The sequence below is a fragment of the Nomascus leucogenys genome, chromosome 7b (genome assembly GCF_006542625.1).
Source record: "Nomascus leucogenys isolate Asia chromosome 7b, Asia_NLE_v1, whole genome shotgun sequence".
In the NCBI taxonomy this organism is placed as follows: Eukaryota; Metazoa; Chordata; class Mammalia; order Primates; family Hylobatidae; genus Nomascus; species Nomascus leucogenys.
This window is the reverse complement of record NC_044387.1, coordinates 105,006,692-105,029,807: the sequence shown is the minus strand read 5'-3', so window position 1 is coordinate 105,029,807 and position 23,116 is coordinate 105,006,692. Positions and strand designations below refer to the sequence as shown.

Here is a 23,116-nt window from a genome sequence, read left to right as displayed (position 1 = left end):
ACAGCTGAACTCTCTCTGGTTTTTGTTGACAAGCCAGAGAAGGCCAAACTCTTATTAGAGGGTGTAGAAAATAAGTTAATACCAGGCCTTAAAATCATAGTTCTCATGGATGCCTACGGCAGTGAACTGGTGGAACGAGGCCAGAAGTGTGGGGTGGAAATCATCAGCATGAAGGCGATGGAGGTGAGTTCCCCACCTCCTTTCCGTCTCTGAAGGCTTTTCCTGGGGCCATGTTGGCTCACATGTGCTATCCAGTGCTATCTAGTGCTATCCAGTGCTATCCAGTGCTATCCAGTGCTATCGTGCAGTCCCAGCGCTGGCCGGTCGCCTCCACAGCCCATGAAAGAGAGCAGAAACTTCTGTCTCATTGCTGGAAAAAGGATTCTACATGTGTGCCCAGTGTTAACACATCACACCTTACCCAAGTGCTTTCGGCACTCCAGTATTTATTCCAGAGCACTGACAAGCTGTGCCCAGAAATGCCAGAAATGGGAATTACAGCTTCAGGCAGGTGGAACTTTCAGTTTCTGTGTCTTCTTTGGGGTTTAATGCCTTTTACTTACTAATTTGTCTCTAATGCCAAGCCAAGTATAGAAACAGCCTCATCGTTCTTTTTCCTGGATGGCTTGTGGAGAGTCCTGGTGAATTTCCAACATACATGTTTGATTTGGTTTATTTTCATATTGACTCTTTTCAGAGTCATACCAATCACAACTTTAAAGGCAGCCATTCCAGGAGAATGAGCGTGGTCCATGCTCAGCCTGGGTGCCTGATGTCAGATGATATAAGAAGTTGATCCCTGTCAGTTGGACTTGGATTAGAGTTCCATCCAAGGAACATGGCCAGAGGAAGATCTTTTTATATGCATATCATAGCAAGTCATAGGAAAACAGAGTCAGTCCTTCTCTTTCTGAAGGCGTTAGAAATATTTTTCTGAAACTGTTATAAATAGGATTTTAAATTTTTATGTGTCGTTTTCCTCCTTCTACAAAGAATTTGAGGCTATAAGTAAGGATCCGTAGAACCTTTCCTGAGGAACCTAGTAGGCACAGGGAAGCGCGTGTGTTCTAACAGAACCTTCCCTCTTGTGCATGTATGCGCCCCTGCCCAACTCTCTCTCTCAGTAGCATCGAACGTGATTCCACAAGTGCTGACCCGGGTGCTTCCTTGTTGAATTGGGGTTTTATAGCTTGTTACCCAGCGTTTCCCCACTTCTGTTTTTTTACTTTTAACCCTCTTTTACTATAATGTAATCTCTTTTTCCCTTACCTTCCCTTTTTCTCCCCTCCCTTCCCTCAGATGCAGGAATTTTTCTGGTGTTTTTTGACTGCTGTATGATAAAGAAGTAATGTTGAAATTCAAAAATTATTTAGATGATTGAAGATTATAATATAAAGTTTATATGAAAATATTAATTTATAGAAGACATTGTTTTACACTTACCTGCTTAATATGATTTATACTTAGTTTTTAACAATATTCTGAGCAAAAGGTGAAGGTCTAAAAAAAGAATTTAAAACTAGCGTTATGGTTGATCTTGTGTTGAGTTTATATTAATGTATATTTTTACAGGATCAAAAATAGAATCATTGGTATTTGGAATGTTTGCATTTTTCAGTGTTTTAATTATGAAAATTTTAAACATACAAACAGTTGAAAGAATTGCATAGCGGACAGCTGTATGCCCAGCACCAATTGACATGACAGCTGTATACCCAGCACCAACTGACACGACAGCTGTATACCCAGCACCAATTGACAGGACAGCTGTATACCCAGCACCAACTGACACGACAGCTGTGTACCCAGCACCAACTGACACCACAGCTGTATACCCAGCACCAACCGACACGACAGCTGTATACCCAGCACCAACTGACACGACAGCTGTATACCCAGCACCAACTGACACGACAGCTGTATACCCAGCACCAACTGACATGACAGCTGTATACCCAGCACCAAGTGACGTGACAGCTGTATACCCAGCACCAATTGTCATTTTAGTATATCTGCCTCATCGCATATCAGTCCATCACTCAGTCCCTCCATTCATCTATCCATCTTATTTTTTTGATGCATTTTCAGTAAGTTGCAGATTTTATTACCCCTAAATATTATCATTAACTAGAATTCAGTTTTTGTTACGGGTGGTTTTTTTTGTCTTGGAACATAAAGATAGCAACTTTTTTTTTTTTTTTTAATAATTGTAGTATTTGGCCAGGCGCGGTGGCTCACTCCTGTAATCCCAGCACTTTGGGAGACTGAGGCGGGCAGATCACGAGGTCAGGTTGAGACCAGCCTGGCAGCATGGTGAAACACTGTCTCTACTAAAAATACAAAAAATTAGCCTGGTATGGTGACGCACACCTGTAATCCCAGCTATTCAGGAGGCTGAGGCAGGAGAATTGCTTGAACCCAGGAGGTGGAGGTTGCAGTGAGTTGAGATCGCGCCACTACACAGCAGCCTGGGTGACAGAGCGAGACTCCATCTCAAAAAATAATAATAATCATTGCAGTATTTTTCCTAAGTGATACCCTAAGAGAGATGTAAGGCTGTGAAACTTTCGTGGCAACAGTGCACTAATTTGGATAATGTTTGTTCCCAATAAATTAAGAGCCAAATTGTATGTAACTGGTGCTTTATTTTATTTAACATCAATTTTTGAAGAATTGGGCATCTCCAGAAGTTATGTAAGAATTTTTAATAGACAAGTAGAAATCTGGAGCTAATAAAGGTTATTTTGAAAAAAATGTACAGAATTATTGCTTTAGCTTTTGGCTGACCTCTAATTGGATATATTAGTTCCTGTTCTTAGTCGGTGGTCTGTCACTTACATCATTTAAAATGTAATTAAGATTGAAAACTTACTGTATGCTGGGCAGAAACTCACTAAGCCCTGAGGACACCCATCTAATTTCCACATGAACATGCTCAATGGCATGTTCGTTCCATATCCTCATTCAAGCTGTTCCATTTTAATAGGAAAAGAGTATAAATAGTTCATTTGTTAAAATTAATAGATATTAAAGTGGCCACCAAGACTGCCCTAATGCGGTACACCGAACCCCATCAGTGGTAGTGACTGGAAGCCTGCCGCTGGGAAATGCTGTGCCCGTGCAACGCGTCTGTCATTCTTAACCTTCAAGTCCATTCAGGAAGTAGTCTTAGAGGGTCTGCTGTGGCCTGTTTTATAATTGGAGGCTCCCAAATCCTATCTCCACTCTACGAGGGGAGATATTTGAGCCTTTCCAAAATGGCTAGCATTTCAAACAAGCAGAGATTGATTTTTCTTATTCTGAGATTGCAGATGTCAGTTGTGCAGAATGTGGGGGTGAGGTAGTGCTGTGCTCTGATTTGAGGAGCCTACGGAGTATCTGCAGTATCTCGTTATGGTTAAGAACAGGGCTTTATTAAAGGCCCTGATACGAAGTGGAAGCAGGGACCAGAAATGCGTGGTAAAGACTTTGGCTGCTGTTTTTTAATACATCCTATTTCAAAGACCAGTCCTAGTACCATTTATGTAGTTTTATGTAAGAGAAGAGGTAACTGGAAAATGGCTTCTCAGAACAATGAATAAATATTTTGGTACTGGTTAATTAAAACTGCCATAGTTTCTTTAATTAGAAAATTATGCTGTTTTCGAGCCCGCTGTGAATGAACCCCACAGTAAAGCCAGCTTTAAGTGACTTGATGTGACCTTATCCTTTACAGTTAGAAAACGTTTCCATTTAAGACTTTTTTTCTCTTCTAATTAAGGACCTGGGAAGAGCCAACAGACGGAAGCCCAAGGTAAGCACACCGTGTCAGACCCTGCCCTGTCCTCTTTGTAGTGTTCAATATCTTGCCTGGTACCTTGTGGCTTATAGTTCTCTTTACTGTTCTGATTTATACCAGCTTTTTTTTTTTTTAATCTTCTTTAGCCTCCAGCACCTGAAGATCTTGCAGTAATTTGTTTCACAAGTGGAACTACAGGTGAGTTTTGAGATAGAATTGCTTCCACATGTGGCAGCCAGTGGTCTGTACTCTCCCCCACCTCTTTTGGATGACTTATCAGCTAACAGTAGACGGACCGAAAGCAGAAGAGAAGGAAGCAGTTCAAGTGCTGTCTTCTTGTTGCTCTGTAAGATCTTCTCAGAGTCCAAGAGTGCCGGATAATTCCTCAAACATTTATTGAGGGTGATATTAGATTCACCTATCATCCTAGGACAGACTATATCGGTGGCTCCCAGGAAGATAATTTCTGGTTTTTCTTCTCTTATGACACGTATACCCTTTAAAATGTGTCCATATTAATAAAGGTTTTTAAAGATAAGTCAGTGAAAGGATTGCAGGTTGCTTAGGAATTTAGTGTTCAACATTTGGCTTTCACGATGTATCTAACAGTAGAGGTGTCTGAGGCCCTAATTATGTGAGGTTTCTGGGCCTCCTTCATTTCTGTCATTCTTTAACTTTGTTCTGCTTCATATATGCTCCACAGGCAACCCCAAAGGAGCAATGATCACTCATCGAAACATAGTGAGCGATTGTTCAGCTTTTGTGAAAGCAACAGAGGTAACTTTTTGGGATGTCGTCATCTTTCCTCATTGGTTGACATTAGTCCTTGAGAATGAAAGTGCTGAAGGTGGCACCACTGTGTTAGGTCCGTGTGGTATTTAGAAATGATGTGACATACGGATAAGGTCAGAACTTTAGGCCTAAGTCCACCTTCTCTCTTTTTTCACTTTGAACCTAATCGCTAACCCTTGCATGTGATAATTAAGGTGAATTGACCGATGAAGTTCACTGCAACATTTATATAGAGAAACTCTATTTGGATATCGCCCTAGAAACATGTCCAAGAAAGGACAGAGAACAGATGGACTCTCTTGTGTTTTTATCCAGTGTCCCTGTATTTGGGAAATAATTTATTTTAAATTGGCAATGATATGTTAAAAGTTTTTGAATTATTATCTGTTGTGGTCAGTGTGACTTCCATTGCACTAGAAGTATTAAAGCCTTGCACTTCAACTAATTTCCCATACTTTTAAAGTTTACTATCCAGTGTCTTAGTCTATTCAGGTTGCCATAAAAAAAAAAAAAAAAAAAAAAAGAAAACCAACCCACAGACTGGGTGGCTTATACAGCAGACATTTATTTTCTCGCAGTTCTGGAGGCTAGAAGTCCAAGATCAACTGCTGGCAAATTTGGCTTCCAGTGAGGGCGCTCTTCCTGGCTTGCGGACAGTCTCCTTCTCCTGTATCCTCACATGGCCTTTCTTCCATACATGCACAGAGAGAGAGCACTCTGTTGTCTCTTCTTCTTCTTATAAGGACACCAGCCCTATCAGATCAGGGCCCACCTCCAAAAACAGTCACAGCAGGGCCCCATCTACATTGGGAGTTAGGACGTTAACATATGAATTTAGAAGGGGGTGATGTGATTCAGTCCATAACACCAAGAGCCTATTCCAAACTTGCCTTTTAAAAAGGTGCTTACTGAACAATATAATGCCTTTTCCTTATACTCTTTTTCACATTTAACATAATTGGCTTTTGCAGTCTCTTTGGAAGTATTCTGCAGCTCTGATTTTTGTAGCAGGAGCCTGAGCTTAATGGCTTTGGGGAATGGATATGTTTGGTGGCTGCAGAAAACTGATCTTTGAGGGATCTTGCCACTTATTTTACTTGGCTCACACTTTCCAAATGCCCTTTTTAAAGGTGTATACTTTCTAAACAGAGTTCAACATTTAGTACCTTACCAAAGTGAAATTTTAATGTCCTAATTGGCCTTCAAAGAAAACTTAAAATGCATTGGTCGCTCATTGAGGCAAATGATTACAGAACTTTGTTTAAAGTCAATTACAATATCAAATCGATTACAATATCAGTATCTTCTCAGTTTTGTAAGATGTCTAATCATGATAATGGACAATATTTTTGTTCTAAATAAAAAAGTTGAAAAGTATAGATAGAATGGAGCCTGATTTCTCATTGTATTAATATAACAATTTCATCCTGAGAAGTACTACTTGGGATGCCTGTCAGACTTGAATAAAATCGAGCTGAGACGATAGCATGCTCAGCCCACATCCAGTGCTTCTGCGGCTGCTGTGTTTGCTCAGGATTCATGCTTTCATCCATTGTCACATTATCATCAAGGGTGACCCAGCTTTAGGAAAGGAAAGGGCATGGCTCAGAACTTGGTACATCATCCCCTAGGTAACGACAATGCCCTCATTTCTTAGTTGGTGTGACAGCATCTGCTGTTGGACACCCCCTGTTTTGGCCAGAATTCTTTATGTTAATAACGTGAATATTCCATACAAACTCTCACTGTGCCTGCCCTTAGTAAGGCCCATTCAGAGGGAAACCAGATGTCCAAACTTAATATCTGTGGACCCATCATGATCAGCATTTTATAGGAGAGCAAATTCCTAGGTGCCAGATCTGAGGTTGCATTAAACAAATTGTGATATGTAAAGTAGGGCTTTAAGGTATTAAAAATATTGATCAAACCCAAAATACTCTAAGGACCTTGGAAATCTACCTTCTTTTATCTTCTTTCCTCCTTTCCCTTAGCAACATAAAATGCAATTTTATGTTGAAATGGGTCCTGTATTTCTTAAGGTAAAATTGAACTTGCTGGGTACTAGGATACTGTAGTGATGAAATACTAACTGATTGGAGCACATAATCCCTTAACCTTCCAATTTGGGCAAAATTTTCCTTGTTTTGATTTAAGCCCTGAAGTGGATTTACTTTGTCATTGGGAGTGACTTCCACTTTATTCGAATAATTAAAGTATTGCTTTTTTTTTTTTTTTTTTTTATTCAGAGTCTCACTCTGTTGCCCAGGCTGGAGTGCAGTGGTGCAATCTCGGCTTACTGCAGCCTCTGCCTCCCTGATTCAAGCGATTCTGCTGCCTCAGCCTCCTGAATAGCTGGAATTACAGGCATGTGCCACCATGTCTGGCTAATTTTTGTATTTTTAGTAGGGATGGGGTTTTACCATGTTGGCCAGGCTGGTCTTGAACTCCTGACCTCAAGTGATCTGCCCACCTCGGCCTCCCAAAGTGCTGGGATCACAGGTGTGAGCCACCATGCCCCTTGCTTTTCATTTTATTCTTTGGTGAGAAGAAATTGCAAACCATAAGCAAAAACTGTTTCTCCTCAGTGTTGAGGTACTATGTGCTCAGAAATAAAATGGAAAGTTACTGGGAGTCTTAATGCTTTTCTGCCTTGCTGGTGTCTTTGCTTACAGAATACAGTCAATCCTTGCCCAGATGATACTTTGATATCTTTCTTGCCTCTCGCCCATATGTTTGAGAGAGTTGTAGAGGTAGGCATTTAATTTTGTTTTCCTTGCTTGCTTGTTTGTGTCTGTTCTGCTAAATCGTTGTGTTTTACAGAAAGCACTTCCCTTGAATGCCAGTGACACACACATTTCATTTTTACCACTTGCACACATGTATGAACAGCTCTTGGAGGTAAGTGTGACGTGCAGACTGTCGGCCCTATAGAGAATTTTTTGCTCAGCCCCGTTTTAGAAATGGTGCAGATTATTTGAAAGAATATAAATTCTTTTTCTGAGTATGAACAGGATACTTGAATTTAATCACTCATTTTAAAATTAGGAGCTCAGACTTTTGAAGGATGCTAATATGGACATGAGTCCAGAAAGACCAACTATAAAGGTAAAGTCATGATTAATTCAGTTCTACAAAGCCCAGTGAGGCTTCCATTCTGTGAGAAGTCGCTATTTTTGATTGTGCTTGTTCATAATGCACAAGTTGGCTTGCGACTAATTTTTTCAGCAATATTCTAAGTGCCCTTGGAAAAAGAGGATGATCCTTGAGTTGACCTTTGCCTAGGCTCTCTGTAATCAACCGTGTGACTAATTTTAAAACTGACCAAGAACCACCTTTTCTCCTTCTTTGACAATTTTGGATTTTATGCTGTAGGAAAAAACAGTGAGCACCATTCATTCATTTAGGGAGTAGTTACTGAGCTCTAGCTGTGTGCCCGCTGCTGTATGGGAGACAGAGGTGACTATCAGCCGCTGCTTTGGATGACAGCTGCCCTGTCGGATTTGCTCAGCCCAAAGGATCGAAGGCGATTAGATCCCATCTGCCATCTGTTCCTTCTACTTCCTGCACACCTCAGGATCTTCTGGGTTTATAAAGCAATCTCAAAGGAGTTGCTGTACCTAACGAGTTTTAGAGGTGTGCCTAGAAGGCAGGCCACACTGAACAAAAGCTTTCTGAGCTGTAATCGTTAAACAGTGAACCATGGTGTCCCTTTCTTGTGGTTTCTGCTTCTAAGCCAGAGAACATTTGTACTTCCCTTGTGTCATCTTTTGAATCTTTTCTTTTTAAATTTTAAAATAGGCAAACTGTCAGGTCCATATGGCTTGCCAGCACAGTTTGTACTAGACAGGAAAAAAATTGTGCAGTGTATTCTAGCTGAATGGCAAGCCACTCTGGTGTTAGATACCCTGGTGTCACAAATTCATCATACTTGGTGGCCTTTCAGAAACTTCTAGTTAGATTCAAACAAAAGAAAGTGAGACTTTAACAAACTTGAACTCTAGGCAAGAAGTTAAGTTTTTATTTTGAGAATAATTTAAATGTAAAGTTCTGGAAGGATATATATATATATATATATATATATATATATATACATATATATATATATATATTTTTTTTTTTTTTGAGACAGAGTCTCCCTCCGTGGCCCAGGCTGGACAGCAGTGGCACAATCTCAGCCCACTGCAATCTCCGCCTCCTGGGTTCAAGCAATTCTCCAGCCTCAGCCTCCTGAGTCACTGGGACTATGGGCACCCGCCACCAAGCCCGGCTAATTTTTGTTTTTTAGTAGAGGTGGGGTTTCGCCGTAACATGGCCAGGCTCAACTGGAACTCCTGACCTCAAGTGATCACCTGCCTCAGCCTCCCAAAGTGCTGGGATTATAGGCGTAAGCCACCGCGCCCAGCCACTAAAAATATTTAGAATATGTAATACCATGTCATTCATTGAACAGATACTTATCACCGCACTAAAAGAGTAGAATCTCTGTGGTCATCACTAAAAACAACATAGCCTGGGTTTTTTACTAAGTCCTGTATCTTCAGGATAACCCAGAGAAATACCACATTTCCATGTTGTACAATGACTAGTAAATGCCCATTTTTTAAAGTTACCTATATTTAGGAAATTTGGGATTTCTGGAAACTGGCCTGAAATGCTAAAACTGAAGTGTTGGATGTTGTCCATAAGTTGTGTAACCCCTGCTGTGATGATAAAATGTTTGTTCTTCCCATTACCCCTGTAGTGTGTAATGCTGTGTCATGGAGCTAAAATCGGATTTTTCCAAGGAGATATCAGGCTGCTCATGGATGACCTCAAGGTGCTTCAGCCCACTATCTTCCCCGTGGTTCCAAGACTGCTGAACCGGATGTTTGACCGAGTAAGTTCCAAGCGCAAAGTCCCAGGACTGGGCACTGACTTGGACGCAGGGGCTTGGGCTTGAATTGGGCTGTGCCATGTGCCGTCTGTATGACCCTGGACAGTCCTCCCAATCTTGCAGAACTTCAGTTTACTCATCTGTAAAGTTAGAATGTGTTTACCTCTCAGAGTTGTTGATAAGGATTATAAGAGAAAATGCATGAACACACTTTGTAAACCATGGTCACAATACAAGCATAAGGTGGGAGGTCATTTTATTTTTACGATAAACACTTTGAGCCTCTGCCTCCTCATGTATAACACGGACTGTTACCTCTTCTCTCCTACTGTTTGTCTCCAAAAGTTGCTAATGGGATCACATAAGAATAGTAACTATGAAATGGTTTTCTTCATTGTAAAGCTCCTTGCATGGACATGTAAAACATTACTTAATTGGCCACACTGAAAGAAGTGACAAGCCACAGCAGAGCCCAAGAGAGCACCAGCCCCTCTGCGGTGGGTATCATCACGTGGACCACACAGCCAGGGTCAGGCGCGTGGGGCATGAGCAATCTCCAGAAAGAGTTTTCACTTACTCTTTATTTTGAGGCAGGACTTCTGTTATCTCTCAGAACCTTCTTATGTTTTTAATGGTTCTTTTTAAAAGAACAGCTTTATCAACATATAATACTCTGTATAATTTGCTGATTTAAAGTGTGTAATTCAAAGGTTTTGAGTACTTTCACAGAGTTCTGCAGCCATCACTACAATCAATTTTAGAACATTTTCATTACCTCCAAGAGAAACCCTTACCTATTCCTTGTCATCTCCCAGACCCCCTCCACCCTTCAGCATCTGCTCATCTGTGTTCTAAATCTGTGTATTTCTCTATTCTGGACTTTTCTGTGGATGGAATCATGCCATATGTGCTCCTTTGTGACTGGCTTCTTTCACGAGCATCCATGTAGCACGTATTAGCACTTCATTCATTTTAACGGCCAAATAGTATTCCACTGTATGGATATAACACATTTTATTTATCCATTCCTTTTTTTTTTTTTTTTTTTTTGAGACAGGGTCTCTCTCTCTGTCATCCAGGCTAGAGTGCAGTGGTGTTATCATGGCTCACTGTAGCCTCCACCTCCAGGGCTCAAGCAGTCCTCCCACCTTAGCCTCCTGAGTAGCTGGGACCACAGGCACGTGCCACCATGCCCGGCTAATTTTTGGAGAGATGGGGTCTTACCATGTTGGCCACACTGGACTCAAACTCCTGAGCTCAGGAGATCCACCCACCTCAGCCTCCCAAAGTGCTGGGAATACAAGCGTGGGCTGCTGCACCTGGCCTATGCATTCCTACTTGATGGGCATTTGGGGATGTATGCGTCCGTTGCTCCTGGGTGTATACCGAGGTGCGGAATTGCTGGTCCTGTGCCGACCATCTGGGACCATTAGAGGACTGGCCAGGCTGTCAGAGCAGCTGTGCCATTTTGTGTTCCCCAGCTGTGTATGAGGGTTCTGATTTCTCCACACTTTTTGACTCTGGCCGTCCTAGTAGGTGTGAAAACCTTCTCATGTCTTGCCTCATTAGATTTTCGGACAAGCAAACACCACACTGAAGCGATGGCTCTTGGACTTTGCCTCCAAGAGGAAAGAAGCAGAGCTTCGCAGCGGCATCATCAGAAACAACAGCCTGTGGGACCGGCTGATCTTCCACAAAGTACAGGTAACACGTGACTCGCAGCCACTGCTCCATGGAAACCCACTTCGGTGTTCAGAGTTCTAGGAGGGCTTTTTTTGTGAGAGGGAGAGATGAAGGTAAGGGAGAGAGTAACATGTTTTTGTTAATTCTGGCACACGTTTAAAAACTAAAGGCAAAGCCATTAAGGAGGGCTCAGCTTCTAAGATCAGTAGTATTGCAGCCATTTAGGGGGGAAGGGTTCAGGGTAGTGGAGCCTTTCTCATTCTCCATTTTGCTTCATTTTTCCAGAACAAGCGTGTCACTCTTGAGGTAATTTTTCAAGCATGAGTGATAACGTGTAACAATATTATGCCCCCCAGAAGGCCAGAATTGTGGTAGTTACCACAGATCCGCCCAGTCCTGTTCTAATTCCCTGAAATAGCTTCTGCAGAGGTGGGGCTGACTTCCATCCCCGTTGGGAGGGAACAGGGCAGTCACGGGTGAAAACAAACTGTCGCCCTGTGTTGCCGTCGTGAGGGCTGTGAGTTCTCTGTGTGGCCTCCGTGTGGCCTGCAGCTATGGGTTAGGGAACGGGGTCCCAAGCAGGCCTCCTTGGTGGAGAGGCCGCTGACCGCCAGGTGTGTAACCCTCACCTTCTCCCACTCTTCCTCCCTGAAAGTCGAGCCTGGGCGGAAGAGTCCGGCTGATGGTGACAGGAGCCGCCCCGGTGTCTGCCACAGTGCTGACGTTCCTCAGAGCAGCCCTGGGCTGTCAGGTGAGGTGGATGTCACGGTGCCTGATTCTCCCACACTAGGACACCCAGTCCTCTTCTGCACCAAAAGTCGTCTGTACTCTGTGTGTGTGTGTGTGTGTGTTCTTTCTTAATTGACAAGCATATCTATATTTATGGCGTACAACATGATGTTTTGATGTATGTAATATGTAAACATTGTGGAATGGCTAAATCAAGCTAATTAACATGTGTCTTATCACCCATACTTTTTTTTTCCCACGTGGTGAGAACACTTGGAATCTACCCTGTGGGCGGTTTTCAAGTATATGATACATTGTTAGCTGTAGTCACCACGTGGTGCTATGGAGCTCTTGAACCAGTTCCTCCTGATGGAGACTGTGTCCTTTCACCAACATCACCCCTGTCCTTCCCACCCCCTACTTTGTGTGCGTGTGTTATTTTTGTTTGGAAGATATGTTATTACTTGGTTGCTTGGAGAAGCAACCATATGTATATTTTTTACCCGAGGCAGGGGAATGTGTATGTCTGCCATTTGTTGAGTTTTCTCTAGGATCAGGTACAAGACAACCTTTAGAAGCAGGTATGCAGCTGTGGAGTGGGTCACAGGTGATGAGCCTACCTGCACACCATGCTGACAGCCTGTAGTAAAGGGAGAAAGGAGGATTTGGTGACAGATGGGACATGTGTGGGGTACACATCCTGTGAATTGGCCAAGGGAGTTCACTGCCGCTGGGTGGTGACCAGTCACATAGGGGTTCTCCCTAGCTTGGCCACAGGAAGTTAAGTAGAAGGTGTACCTGGGTGACGGCTGGTGTTGGCGTAAAGCACACTGGACCATCGAATGAACTTACTGAACAGACCATTTGAAACGAGATTTCACCAGTCAGCCTTGACTTGGGAGTTAGTGAGACTTCATTGCTTGTGCACTTCCAGCAAAGGTGCGATTGTGCTCTCCTTAATAATGTTCCGTCTCTTGGTGCCCCAGTTTTATGAAGGCTACGGACAGACCGAGTGCACTGCTGGGTGCTGCCTGACCATGCCTGGAGACTGGACCGCAGGTATGGCTGGGGGAGGCTCCTTTTTGGAATTTTTTTATTCATATTGGATTATTGGTATGTCTGGAATTGGGTTAATCACTGACTGGTTCATTAACCATCTTAAACAAAAGTGCTGTGTTTCTGATCATTAGGCCCTGGGGGCAAACACTCTTGTAAGTCAGGGCACTGTGGGGAAAACACCTCCTGCAACTGAGGAGTGGCGTTGGGGATCTGACTGTAAAGCTGGTGGCAGCAGAGACTTGCCTAGACTCTACTAGTGACATCTGAGAGGGGGCCCTGTGTTCCAGATTGAGAATGTCTGGCCCAACAGAGCTTCCTGGTAATTGAGTAGGGTCTCGTTATTTGCTGGTCATTTTAAACAACAGATAGTTACTAAATTTGTACTGTGTGCTGTGCTAGGTGTTGGGACTACTGATAGGAATAAAGACAAGTCCTTTTTCTCCAAGAGTCTTTTCTCAAAAGGAAAAAGGAGGAGGACAAACAAAAATAACTGAGTATCTGTCATGGGTAAGCCTCTATGATGGGTGCTTAGGACGTACCTAATGTCAGTGTAACCTCAACAGTGTCCCTGTGAGATAAGTTCTGGTACTTCTCAGAGGAAATTATAGATTGTTGCTTAAGTAACACATAAATAATGTATGAGAATTTACGCAGCATTATCCTTTGGAGCCAGGATTTCAACCCCGGCCTGACTGCAGAACTTCCGTGCTTCCTCTCTGTCACCTGAGTAGTAAATTCTACACTGTGATAAATAAACTTCCCCAGCTTATCTGGAGTATTATAAGTATTAGCACCATTTAGTAACATAGATTCTAGAACCTAGCACTGTCTAGTGACATAATTCCACTGGAATTGATGCAGACAGTCTGTGAATCTTCTTTATGGTATTTGTTTAATTTTTAACCTCAGTTTCCTTAACAGAGAATTCGGAATACTGATCTCTAGAAGCTCAAATTATTAAAACTTAGGAAGAATGATTTGTGATATCTAATGTGATATCTAACATATCTAATGTCTGTTGTTGCTGCTTTTGGAAAAGACAACCCAGTCTTGACAGCCTTTGGCAAGAGAGTTAAGTTAGCTGTAGAAATAAGCACTGTCCCATCTTAGTAAAAACTGCAAGACATGCTTCTTCATACGCAAGGAAATAAAGGCCGTGTTGATCAGAACCAGGTGGTGCGTGAGGTTTGCCAAAGCTGCATATGTTCTCTCTTCTTACAGAGAACAAGGATGCTAAGAATTCTGTGTAAGATGAGTGCAAGTAATGGGTGGGGGCGATCGGAGGGTGGAAGCCGGGTGAAGGTTTGAGAGAGCCTGCTTCCAGGTGTTTGTAGGAACCTTCACATAGAGGCCAAATTACTCATAAATAACTCAGAGCATCACACTTGGAAAAGGTCCTGAAGACACTAAATATGTTCTTCCCTAGTCTAAGAATAGACTCTCTTAAATTATACTAGGAAGAGAATGGCTATAATTGCAGAAATCAGAAGTTTATCCCAGCTGTTTTTCTTATGTGGAATCCTGTTTGCTATCAAAATAATTTGACCTGAGGTTATGAATAGTTCCCTTAGGAATGACCATTTGCTTATTTAATATACAGGCCATGTTGGGGCCCCGATGCCGTGCAGTTTGATAAAACTTGTTGATGTAGAAGAAATGAATTACATGGCTGCTGAGGGCGAGGGCGAGGTGAGTGAAAACCATCAGTCATTTTCCCTCGCTGCCGTTTCCTGTGATCGCTGGCCTTTGCGAATGCTGTGGTATTTCCCAACAGCTCAAAGCCATTGAACTTGACTTCATTGGTGATGCTGGAGTCTGCCAGGCTTCTTTCTGAGGGTACATTTATGTTCAGCTCTCGGGGAGTGGGCAGAAGGGACACTGACGCCTGCCTTCCTCTGCCAGGCCTCATAGGGATTTGGGCTTGAGAGCCTGCAAAGAAAGGCCCAGTGGCCTCAGTTCCTGGGATGAAGCTCCTGCCTGTTGATTCCCTGGGTACCTATTAGTGAGCTGCTGGCTACTGGATGGGAAGCCTAACTACTTAAAAGTGATTTCATCTCCTGCAGGGCTTTCCAACAGCTTTGAGCCAGAACCTAAGGCAAGCATTTGCCCTACAAATTGGCCAGAGCTGAGGTAATTCAGGAAGGGAAGTAGGGGCACCGGAGATCCCTCGCAGACCGGGTGGGGCTCTGGTAACTCCCTCTGCATCCTGGAGTTTAGGGCTTCCAGTTGAAGGGTGGGGCAGACACACACGTACACACATGCACACACCAGTTTTCTCTGGAGAAACCCCAGTAAATGCTGTTCACTGATGATTTTCTTTTCTTTAGGTGTGTGTGAAAGGGCCAAATGTATTTCAGGGCTACTTGAAGGACCCAGTGAAAACAGCAGAAGCTTTGGACAAAGACGGCTGGTTACACACAGGGGACATTGGAAAATGGTTACCAGTAAGTTGCTGCCTCCTCTGGCCACAAACAGTTCTGTTCCACTGTAGGGAAGAAAATATCTTGTCTGCTGTACAGCTGCCATGTGGCAGTGGCACCCTGAATTTTCTCTTTCCCTTCCTCCTTGGTGAGTGGTATGATGTAGACTGTTCATTTCCTGCAGGGGACAGGGTTACACTTAGCATCCTTGGTTGGATTTTCACTTTCACTTCAGCAAATATGTTTTTGTTTTGATGCTTGTTTGTTTGTTGTGTTTTTTGTTTTTTGTTTTTTTTTTGAGACGGAGTCATGTTCTTGTCGCCCAGGCTGGCTGGAGTGCAATGGCATGATCTCAGCTCACTGCATCCTCCACCTCCCGGGTCCAAGCAATTCTCCTGCCTCAGCCTCCTGAGTATCTAGGATTACAGGTGCCCACCACCACACCTGGCTAATTTTTATATTTTTAGTAGAGACAGGGTTTCACCATGTTGGCCAGGCTGGTCTCGAACTCCTGACCTCAGGTGATCCACCCGCCTCGGCCTCCCAAAGTGCTGAGATTATAGGCGTGAGCCACCATGCCCGGCCTGTTTTGATGCTTAACATCAATTCTGGTTGTTGCTTCTCAACTGGAATACAAAGAGACAGTGGCTTTTTTACAATATCCGTACTGAGCTGTGATGTTGAGGCCTCAGTTAAATAAGATCTGGGGGAAGTTATGGTAGACTTCCAGCAATGTAGGATGGGCATGAATTTGGGAATAAATGTGTTTCTTAGATTTGTCATCTCATTAAAAATAGGGTGTTTCACAGATTAGACGAACTCCTTGAATTTAGTTGAATTTAGTCTCAGAACCATTTACTGTAGAGAAATTCTGAAGAGTCTATCTTAAGAGTGAGAAGCTTGTTCATGAAGCCTGACCTGTCCTACCTGTTGGTTTGACCAGTAACCTGCTGTTTTGAAGTTATTACAGTGCTGATTGCAAGCCCTAAAATTACAAATATAATTTTTATTATTGTGTATTGGCAGATTCTTGTAGATTTTAGGTGCTTACTTCTCTGGAATTTGTATTGATTAGAAAAATACCTCCCAAAATTACTTCAGATTTTGCAATACCCAAACTATTTAGAGATAAATTAAGTCCCCCTCTTCTGGTTCAAGAGAGATTAAATGTCAGTTCTAATTCTACTGTGGCACTCACGAACACATCCCATAGTCTCTCTGGACCTTGGTTTGCTCCTTTTGAAAATGGAGAACTGGTGTGGAACAAAAGAACCCTAGACACTTTCTACAGATGACTTTTGGAGGCATGAGAGTGGCCCCGGGGTGGGGATGGGTAAAAGTGGGACTAGGGTTTTGCTTACGGCACTACTGGGATGTGGCTGGTCTGGTCCAGAGATGCTAGGGCACTTCCACAGTTGACTCACTCTTCCCAAAGGGCCAAGAGCGCCCCTCCAGACATCGAGGAAGAAAACAGGAATTTGGCCTTTGCGTAGGAAACATTTCTTGAACTCTTACTCTGTGCAGAGCACTTTGAAAGGAAAAGTTGTGTGCCTGCTATTAAGGAACTGAGTCACTTGGTGAGCCAGATGTGTATGCACCTAATTCAGACAGGAGGCTACATGAGCGAGCGAAGCCTTGCTAGTGTTGACCAGTCAGTGGTGCCAAGTGGTGATGCTGAATGAGCACGGGCTCTGGGACCCCTTCTCTATCTCTGCACTTAGCCAAATAGCCTTGGACGAGTTCCTCAGTCTCTCTAAGGCTTAAGTTTTCCTCTCTGTAAAATGGGATCATAACTGACCTCTGTGGGATGTTATTAGAATTAATCAATAGTGTGTATTAAATACCTTTCACTGTTGTATTGGGATCCATCCTGGTTGGAAACCAGCCATCAGCCCATTCATAACCCCCTCCCTTCTGATCAACAGAATGGCACGTTGAAGATTATTGACCGGAAAAAGCACATATTTAAGCTGGCACAAGGAGAATACATAGCCCCTGAAAAGATTGAAAATATCTACGTGCGAAGTGAGCCTGTTGCTCAGGTGTTTGTCCACGGAGAAAGCCTGCAGGTATGTGCTTTCTGGGCCTTGAATCTTGCTGCATAGACATTGCCATTGCCTGCTACTCCAGGGGCTTTCAATGTGATTGGAAGTTTGAGACGCCTATAAATTGGCTTTCATGTCTAATCTGCTAGAATATCATTGACCTGTTACTGATTTTTGTTGCTTGGCATTTCCTACTCAGAAAAATTTATTCTCTTTAATTTCCACATTTTTATTTTACTTAGGTCTGATGTACCAAGGGAGGCTGGATAAACATACTGGGGGAGAGGGGCGTGGGTAATACATGTTTCCAATTATGAAAGAAAATATTGACATGGGTTATAAGAAAGTTTACAATTTTCAAACATATTAAACCCAGCCTATTGATGATATGCTTCCTAATCATTTTTGAGCAGATGGTGGTTGTGAACCAAGAATAGTCAAAGTTGAAAATCAAAATCAGTATTGCAGTGAAACATGTATGGTATTTGCCAAAATGTTGGACAGATGATGCCAAGGAAGAGAGGATCTGGTTTCCTGAAAATTAACCTTTTGAAAAGTTGGGTCAAATGGTATTTCTAGTTCTAGATCCCTGAGGAATCGCCACACTGACTTCCACAGTGGTTGAACTAGTTTACAGTCCCACCAACAGTGTAAAAGTGTTCCTATTTCTCCACATCCTCTCCAGCACCTGTTGTTTCCTGATTTTTTAATGATGGCCATTCTAACTGGTGTGAGATGGTATCTCATTGTGGTTTTGATTTGCATTTCTCTGATGGCCAGTGATGATGAGCATTTTTTCATGTGTCTTTTGGCTGCGTAAATGTCTTCTTTTGAGAAGTGTCTCTTCATATCCTTCAGCCACTTTTTGATGGGGTTGTTTGTTTTTTTTCTTGTAAATTTGTTTGAGTTCATTGTAGATTCTGGATATTAGCCCTCTGTCTGATGAGTAGGTTGCAAAAATTTTCTCCCATTTTGTAGGTTGCCTGTTCACTCTGATGGTAGTTTCTTTTGCTGTGCAGAAGCTCTTTAGTTTAATTAGATCCTATTTGTCAATTTTGGCTTTTGTTGCCATTGCTTTTGGTGTTTTAGACATTTGACCCAGCAATCCCATTACTGGGTATATACCCAAAGGATTATAAATCATGCTGCTATAAAGACACATGCACACGTTATGTTCATTGCGGCACTATTCACAATAACAAAGACTTGGAACCAACCCAAATGTCCAACAGTGATAGACTGGATTAAGAAAATGTGGCACATATACATCATGGATTACTATGCAGCCATAAAAAAGGATGCGTTCCTGTCCTTTATAGGGACATGGATGAAGCTGGAAACCATCATTCTCAGTAAACTATCACAAGGACAAAAAACCAAACACTGCATGTTCTCACTCATAGGTGGGAATTGAACAATGAGAACACATGGACACAGGAAGGGGAACATCACACACGAGGGCCTGTTGTGGGGTGGGGGGTGGGGGGAGGGACAGCATTAGGAGATATACCTGATGCTAAATGACGAGTTAATGGGTGCAGCACACCAACATGGCACATGTATACATATGTAACAAAGCTGCATGTTGTGCACATGTACCCTAAAACTTAAAGTATAATTAAAAAAAAGAAAAGTTGTTAGATTTTAAAATTATTTTAGGATATTTTCTTATAAGAGAATGTACTTATTTTTCTTTGAGATTGCAGCTATTTTCGTTTGATCCAGAATCTCGTTCTTTTGATTTTTAATTTTATTGATAGTAGATTATAAAGAATGGGATATTAGAGATTTTTCTCTAAAAATGAACCTATATAAATGTTATTTATTTATTTTCTTAAAGATAGGGTCTCACTCTGTTGTCCAGGCTGGAGTGTAATGGCAGTCATCGCTCATTACAGCTTCAGACTGCTGGGTTCCAGGGGATCCTCCTACCTCAGCCTTCTGAGTAGCTGGGATTACAGGTGCAAGCCACCACACCCAGCTGATTTTCAATTTTTTGGTAGAGATGGAGTCTCACTATGTTGCCCAGGCTGGTCTCGAACTCCTGGCCTCAAGTGATCCCCCTTGGCTTCCCAAAGTGCTAGGATTACAAGCATGAGACAGGCTCCCTTTTTTTCCCTTTTTTTAAAAGCAGTTATCTGATATCCATCACCTTGTTTATTTGACCCTGCTTTTAAAAAATAAGTATACAAAAGTAAATACAAATTAGAGATTTGTTAGATTGGTATTTCCAGTGGTTTTTAAAAAACATTCATTGCAAAATTCCTGATGCCTACCACATTTTAGAGCCAGGAGTTCTTAATCTGGGCCGAGTGAACTCCTGGGGGAGGGGGTAGTATGTTCTGAAGAGATGAGCCATAACTTTCATCATATTCTCCCAGGGGGCCATAAGATGAAAAATAAAGAACCACTATTTTAGAGCATTTGGATCAAGCTATGTAATAACTCATTTGTCTGTGTTGAAGGCATTTCTCATTGCAATTGTGGTACCAGATGTTGAGACATTATGTTCCTGGGCCCGAAAGAGAGGATTTGAAGGGTCCTTTGAGGAACTGTGCAGAAATAAGGTAAGGTTCTGAAGGGTCCAGTCTGTCCTCATCATAACTTGGCATTAAATGTACCTGTAGATATTCAGGGACCTCCTTTATTTTTCTTACCCTATTAGGATGTCAAAAAAGCTAATTTTTTTATTTATTTTTCTTACCCTATTTATTTATTTATTTTTCTTACCCTATTAGGATGTCAAAAAAGCTATCCTCGAAGACATGGTGAGACTTGGGAAGGATTCTGGTCTGAAACCATTTGAACAGGTATGGCCTTCATCTGAGGGCATGAATTCCTGTAAAACAAATTTTCCACTGAAGATTTTTTTACAGGTGGATTATATAAACATATGGGGTTTAAAGACATACATGAGGAATAAATAATGGAGTGGTTTGACAGGGGAAAGGTTTTTAAATCAAAAGCATTTATTCTCTTTTCCTGGACATCAGAATATGATCCTGAATCCTATTCTAAGAATAGGATGCCTGTCCTTTGTTGAGAAAGTGCAGCTTGGCTGAAATGAGAGGATGGATTGGATGGCTGGAGAGTGTTGATCCCCTCCAAGGCTTCAATGCTTTTTAGACTGGTGGCCTGTGTCCTCTTTCCTCTTTTAACTGCCTTGTTTATTGGCAGGTCAAAGGCATCACACTGCACCCTGAATTATTTTCTATCGACAATGGCCTTCTGACTCCAACAATGAAGGCAAAAAGGCCGGAGCTGCGGAACTATTTCAGGTCGCAGATAGATGAACTCTATTCCACTATCAAGGTTTAGTGTGAAGAAGAAAGCTCAGAGGAAATGGCACAGTTCCACAATCTCTCCTCCTGCTGATGGCCTTCATGTTGTTAATTTTGAATACAGCAAGTGTAGGGAAGGAAGCGTTCGTGTTTGACTTGTCCATTCGGGGTTCTTCTCATAGGAATGTTAGAGGAAACAGAACACTGCCTTACAGTCACCTCGTGTTGCAGACCATGTTTATGGTAATACACACTTTCCAAAATGAGCCTTAAAAATTGTAAAGGGGATACTACAAATGTGCTAAGTTATTTGAGACTTCCTCAGTTTAAAAAGTGGGTTTCAAATCTTCTGTCTCCCTGTTTTTCTAATCAAGGGATTAGGACTTTGCTATCTCTGAGATGTCTGCTACTTGCTGCAAATTCTGCAGCTGTCTGCTGCTCTGAAGAGTACAGTGCACTAGAGGGAAGTGTTCCCTTTAAAAATAAGAACAACTGTCCTGGCTGGAGAATCTCACAAGCAGACCAGAGATCTTTTTAAATCCCTGCTACTGTCCCTTCTCACAGGCATTCACAGAACCCTTCTGATTTGTAAGGGTTACGAAACTCATGTTCTTCTCCAGTCCCCTGTGGTTTCTGTTGGAGCATAAGGTTTCCAGGAAGTGGGAGGGCAGATCCAACTCAGAACCATGCAGATAAGGAGGCTCCGGCAAATGGGTGCTCATCAGAACACGTGGATTCTCTTTCATGGCAGAATGCTCTTGGACTCGGTTCTCCAGGCCTGATTCCCCTACTCCATCCTTTTTCAGGGGTTATTTAAAAATCTGCCTTAGATTCTATAGTGAAGACAAGCATTTCAAGAAAGAGTTACCTGGATCAGCCATGCTCAGCTGTGACGCCTGAATAACTGTCTACTTTATCTTCACTGAACCACTCACCCTGTGTAAAGGCCAACAGATTTTTAATGTGGTTTTCATATCAGAAGATCATGTTGAGATTAACTTGCCTTTTTCCCCAAAAAATAAACTCTCAGGCAAGCATTTGTTTAAAGATATTAAGGGAGTAAATATACTTGAGTACTTATTGAAATGGACAGTAATAAGCAAATGTTCTTATAATGCTACCTGATTTCTATGAAATGTGTTTGACAGGCCAAAATTCTAGGATGTAGAAATCTGGAAAGTTCATTTCCTGGGATTCACTTCTCCAGGGATTTTTTAAAGTGAATTTGGGAAATTAACAGCAGTTCACTTTATTGTGAGTCTTTGCCACATTTGACTGAATTGAGCTGTCATTTGTACATTTAAAGCAGCTGTTTTGGGATATGTGAGAGTACGTGTATTATATACAAGCACAACAGGGCTTGCACTAAAGAATTGTCATTGTAATAACACTATTTGGTAGCCTAACTTCATATATGTATTCTTAATTGCACAAAAAGTCAATAATTTGTCACCCTGGGGTTTTGAATGTTTGCTTTAAGTGTTGGCTATTTCTATGTTTTATAAACCAAAACAAAATTTCCAAAAACAAAGAAGGAAACCAAAATAAATATTTCTGCATTTCAGGTGAGTGAGGCATCTTTTTAATGTCATGTTTAATATTCGGAACAGCCTGTGACGTGCACAAGCAAGGAGCAAGAATGGCCCTGGGCCCGGAATCCTTCCCAGTTGTCTCCTTTTCTTCTTAGTCACCCTCCTCTAACTCAGCTGGCCTCAGGCACTGACAGACACTGACCCGAGCCTCCCACCAGGTTGTCTGTGGCAAAAGTCCTAACTGGTTGTGGAAAAGAAAGTCATGGTGTGAATAACAGAGAAGGTACTGAAAATGCAGCTTCCTTGCTGGAAAATATATTTCAGGCGATGCTGGCTGTAACTGGTGATTCTGTGGTGAATTTAATTCCACTATTGTATTTTAGCACTATTTAGTCATTCTCTTACTGTAGAATTATTTCAGATGTCTCTTTATAGCAGCCAACTTTTTCTTATTTCTTTTCTTCTATCTCCACCCTATTCCTTCTGTTACCTTTTTAAAGATTTTCTTTTCCACAGGTATTAATGAATCAACCCCTTAATTTCTTCCAAGCCTGTTGTGTTTAAATCAAGTTTCCTCTCTTAAATTCTGTTTGGTGTGATGATGTGCACATCAAGCCCTGTGCAGGTGCTATCTCGTCCATTCTTCCACTTTTATTTATTAAGATCCTTATCTTAGCAGGGGGCAGTGGCATGCACCTGTAGTCCCAGCTACATGGGAGGCTGAGGCAGGAGGATCCCTTGAGCCCAGGAGTTCGAGTCCAGCCTGCCCCTTAAAAGAATTTTTTTTGAGACAGAGTTTCGCTCTTGTTGCCCAGGCTGGAGTGCAATGGCACGATCTTGGCTCTCCGCAACCTCTGCCTCCCGAGTTCAAGCTATTCTCCTGCCTCAGCCTCCCGAGTAGCTGGGATTACAGGTGCATGCCAC

General features: G+C 42.3%; 1 protein-coding gene across 3 annotated transcripts in view; it reads left to right on the top strand.

Annotated features, from left to right (window-relative positions):
* Nucleotides 1–22,229, top strand: part of ACSL1 (acyl-CoA synthetase long chain family member 1) — a 71,512-nt gene extending 49,283 nt beyond the window's left edge. For 2 of the 3 annotated variants that reach the window (XM_030816382.1, XM_030816383.1), the window contains exons 7-22: nucleotides 5–183; nucleotides 3,761–3,793; nucleotides 3,925–3,976; nucleotides 4,482–4,555; nucleotides 7,243–7,320; nucleotides 7,391–7,468; nucleotides 9,312–9,446; nucleotides 11,013–11,147; nucleotides 11,782–11,877; nucleotides 12,842–12,914; nucleotides 14,515–14,603; nucleotides 15,242–15,358; nucleotides 17,260–17,403; nucleotides 19,845–19,946; nucleotides 20,118–20,189; nucleotides 20,557–22,229. In XM_030816382.1, coding sequence (XP_030672242.1) covers nucleotides 5–183; nucleotides 3,761–3,793; nucleotides 3,925–3,976; nucleotides 4,482–4,555; nucleotides 7,243–7,320; nucleotides 7,391–7,468; nucleotides 9,312–9,446; nucleotides 11,013–11,147; nucleotides 11,782–11,877; nucleotides 12,842–12,914; nucleotides 14,515–14,603; nucleotides 15,242–15,358; nucleotides 17,260–17,403; nucleotides 19,845–19,946; nucleotides 20,118–20,189; nucleotides 20,557–20,697 — 1,598 coding nt within the window. In that variant the 3' untranslated portion in view covers nucleotides 20,698–22,229. The remainder of the gene's footprint in view (nucleotides 1–4; nucleotides 184–3,760; nucleotides 3,794–3,924; nucleotides 3,977–4,481; nucleotides 4,556–7,242; nucleotides 7,321–7,390; nucleotides 7,469–9,311; nucleotides 9,447–11,012; nucleotides 11,148–11,781; nucleotides 11,878–12,841; nucleotides 12,915–14,514; nucleotides 14,604–15,241; nucleotides 15,359–17,259; nucleotides 17,404–19,844; nucleotides 19,947–20,117; nucleotides 20,190–20,556) is intronic. The other variant, XM_030816384.1, reaches the window with a different exon arrangement.
* The last annotated feature ends 887 nt before the right edge of the window (nucleotides 22,230–23,116 follow it).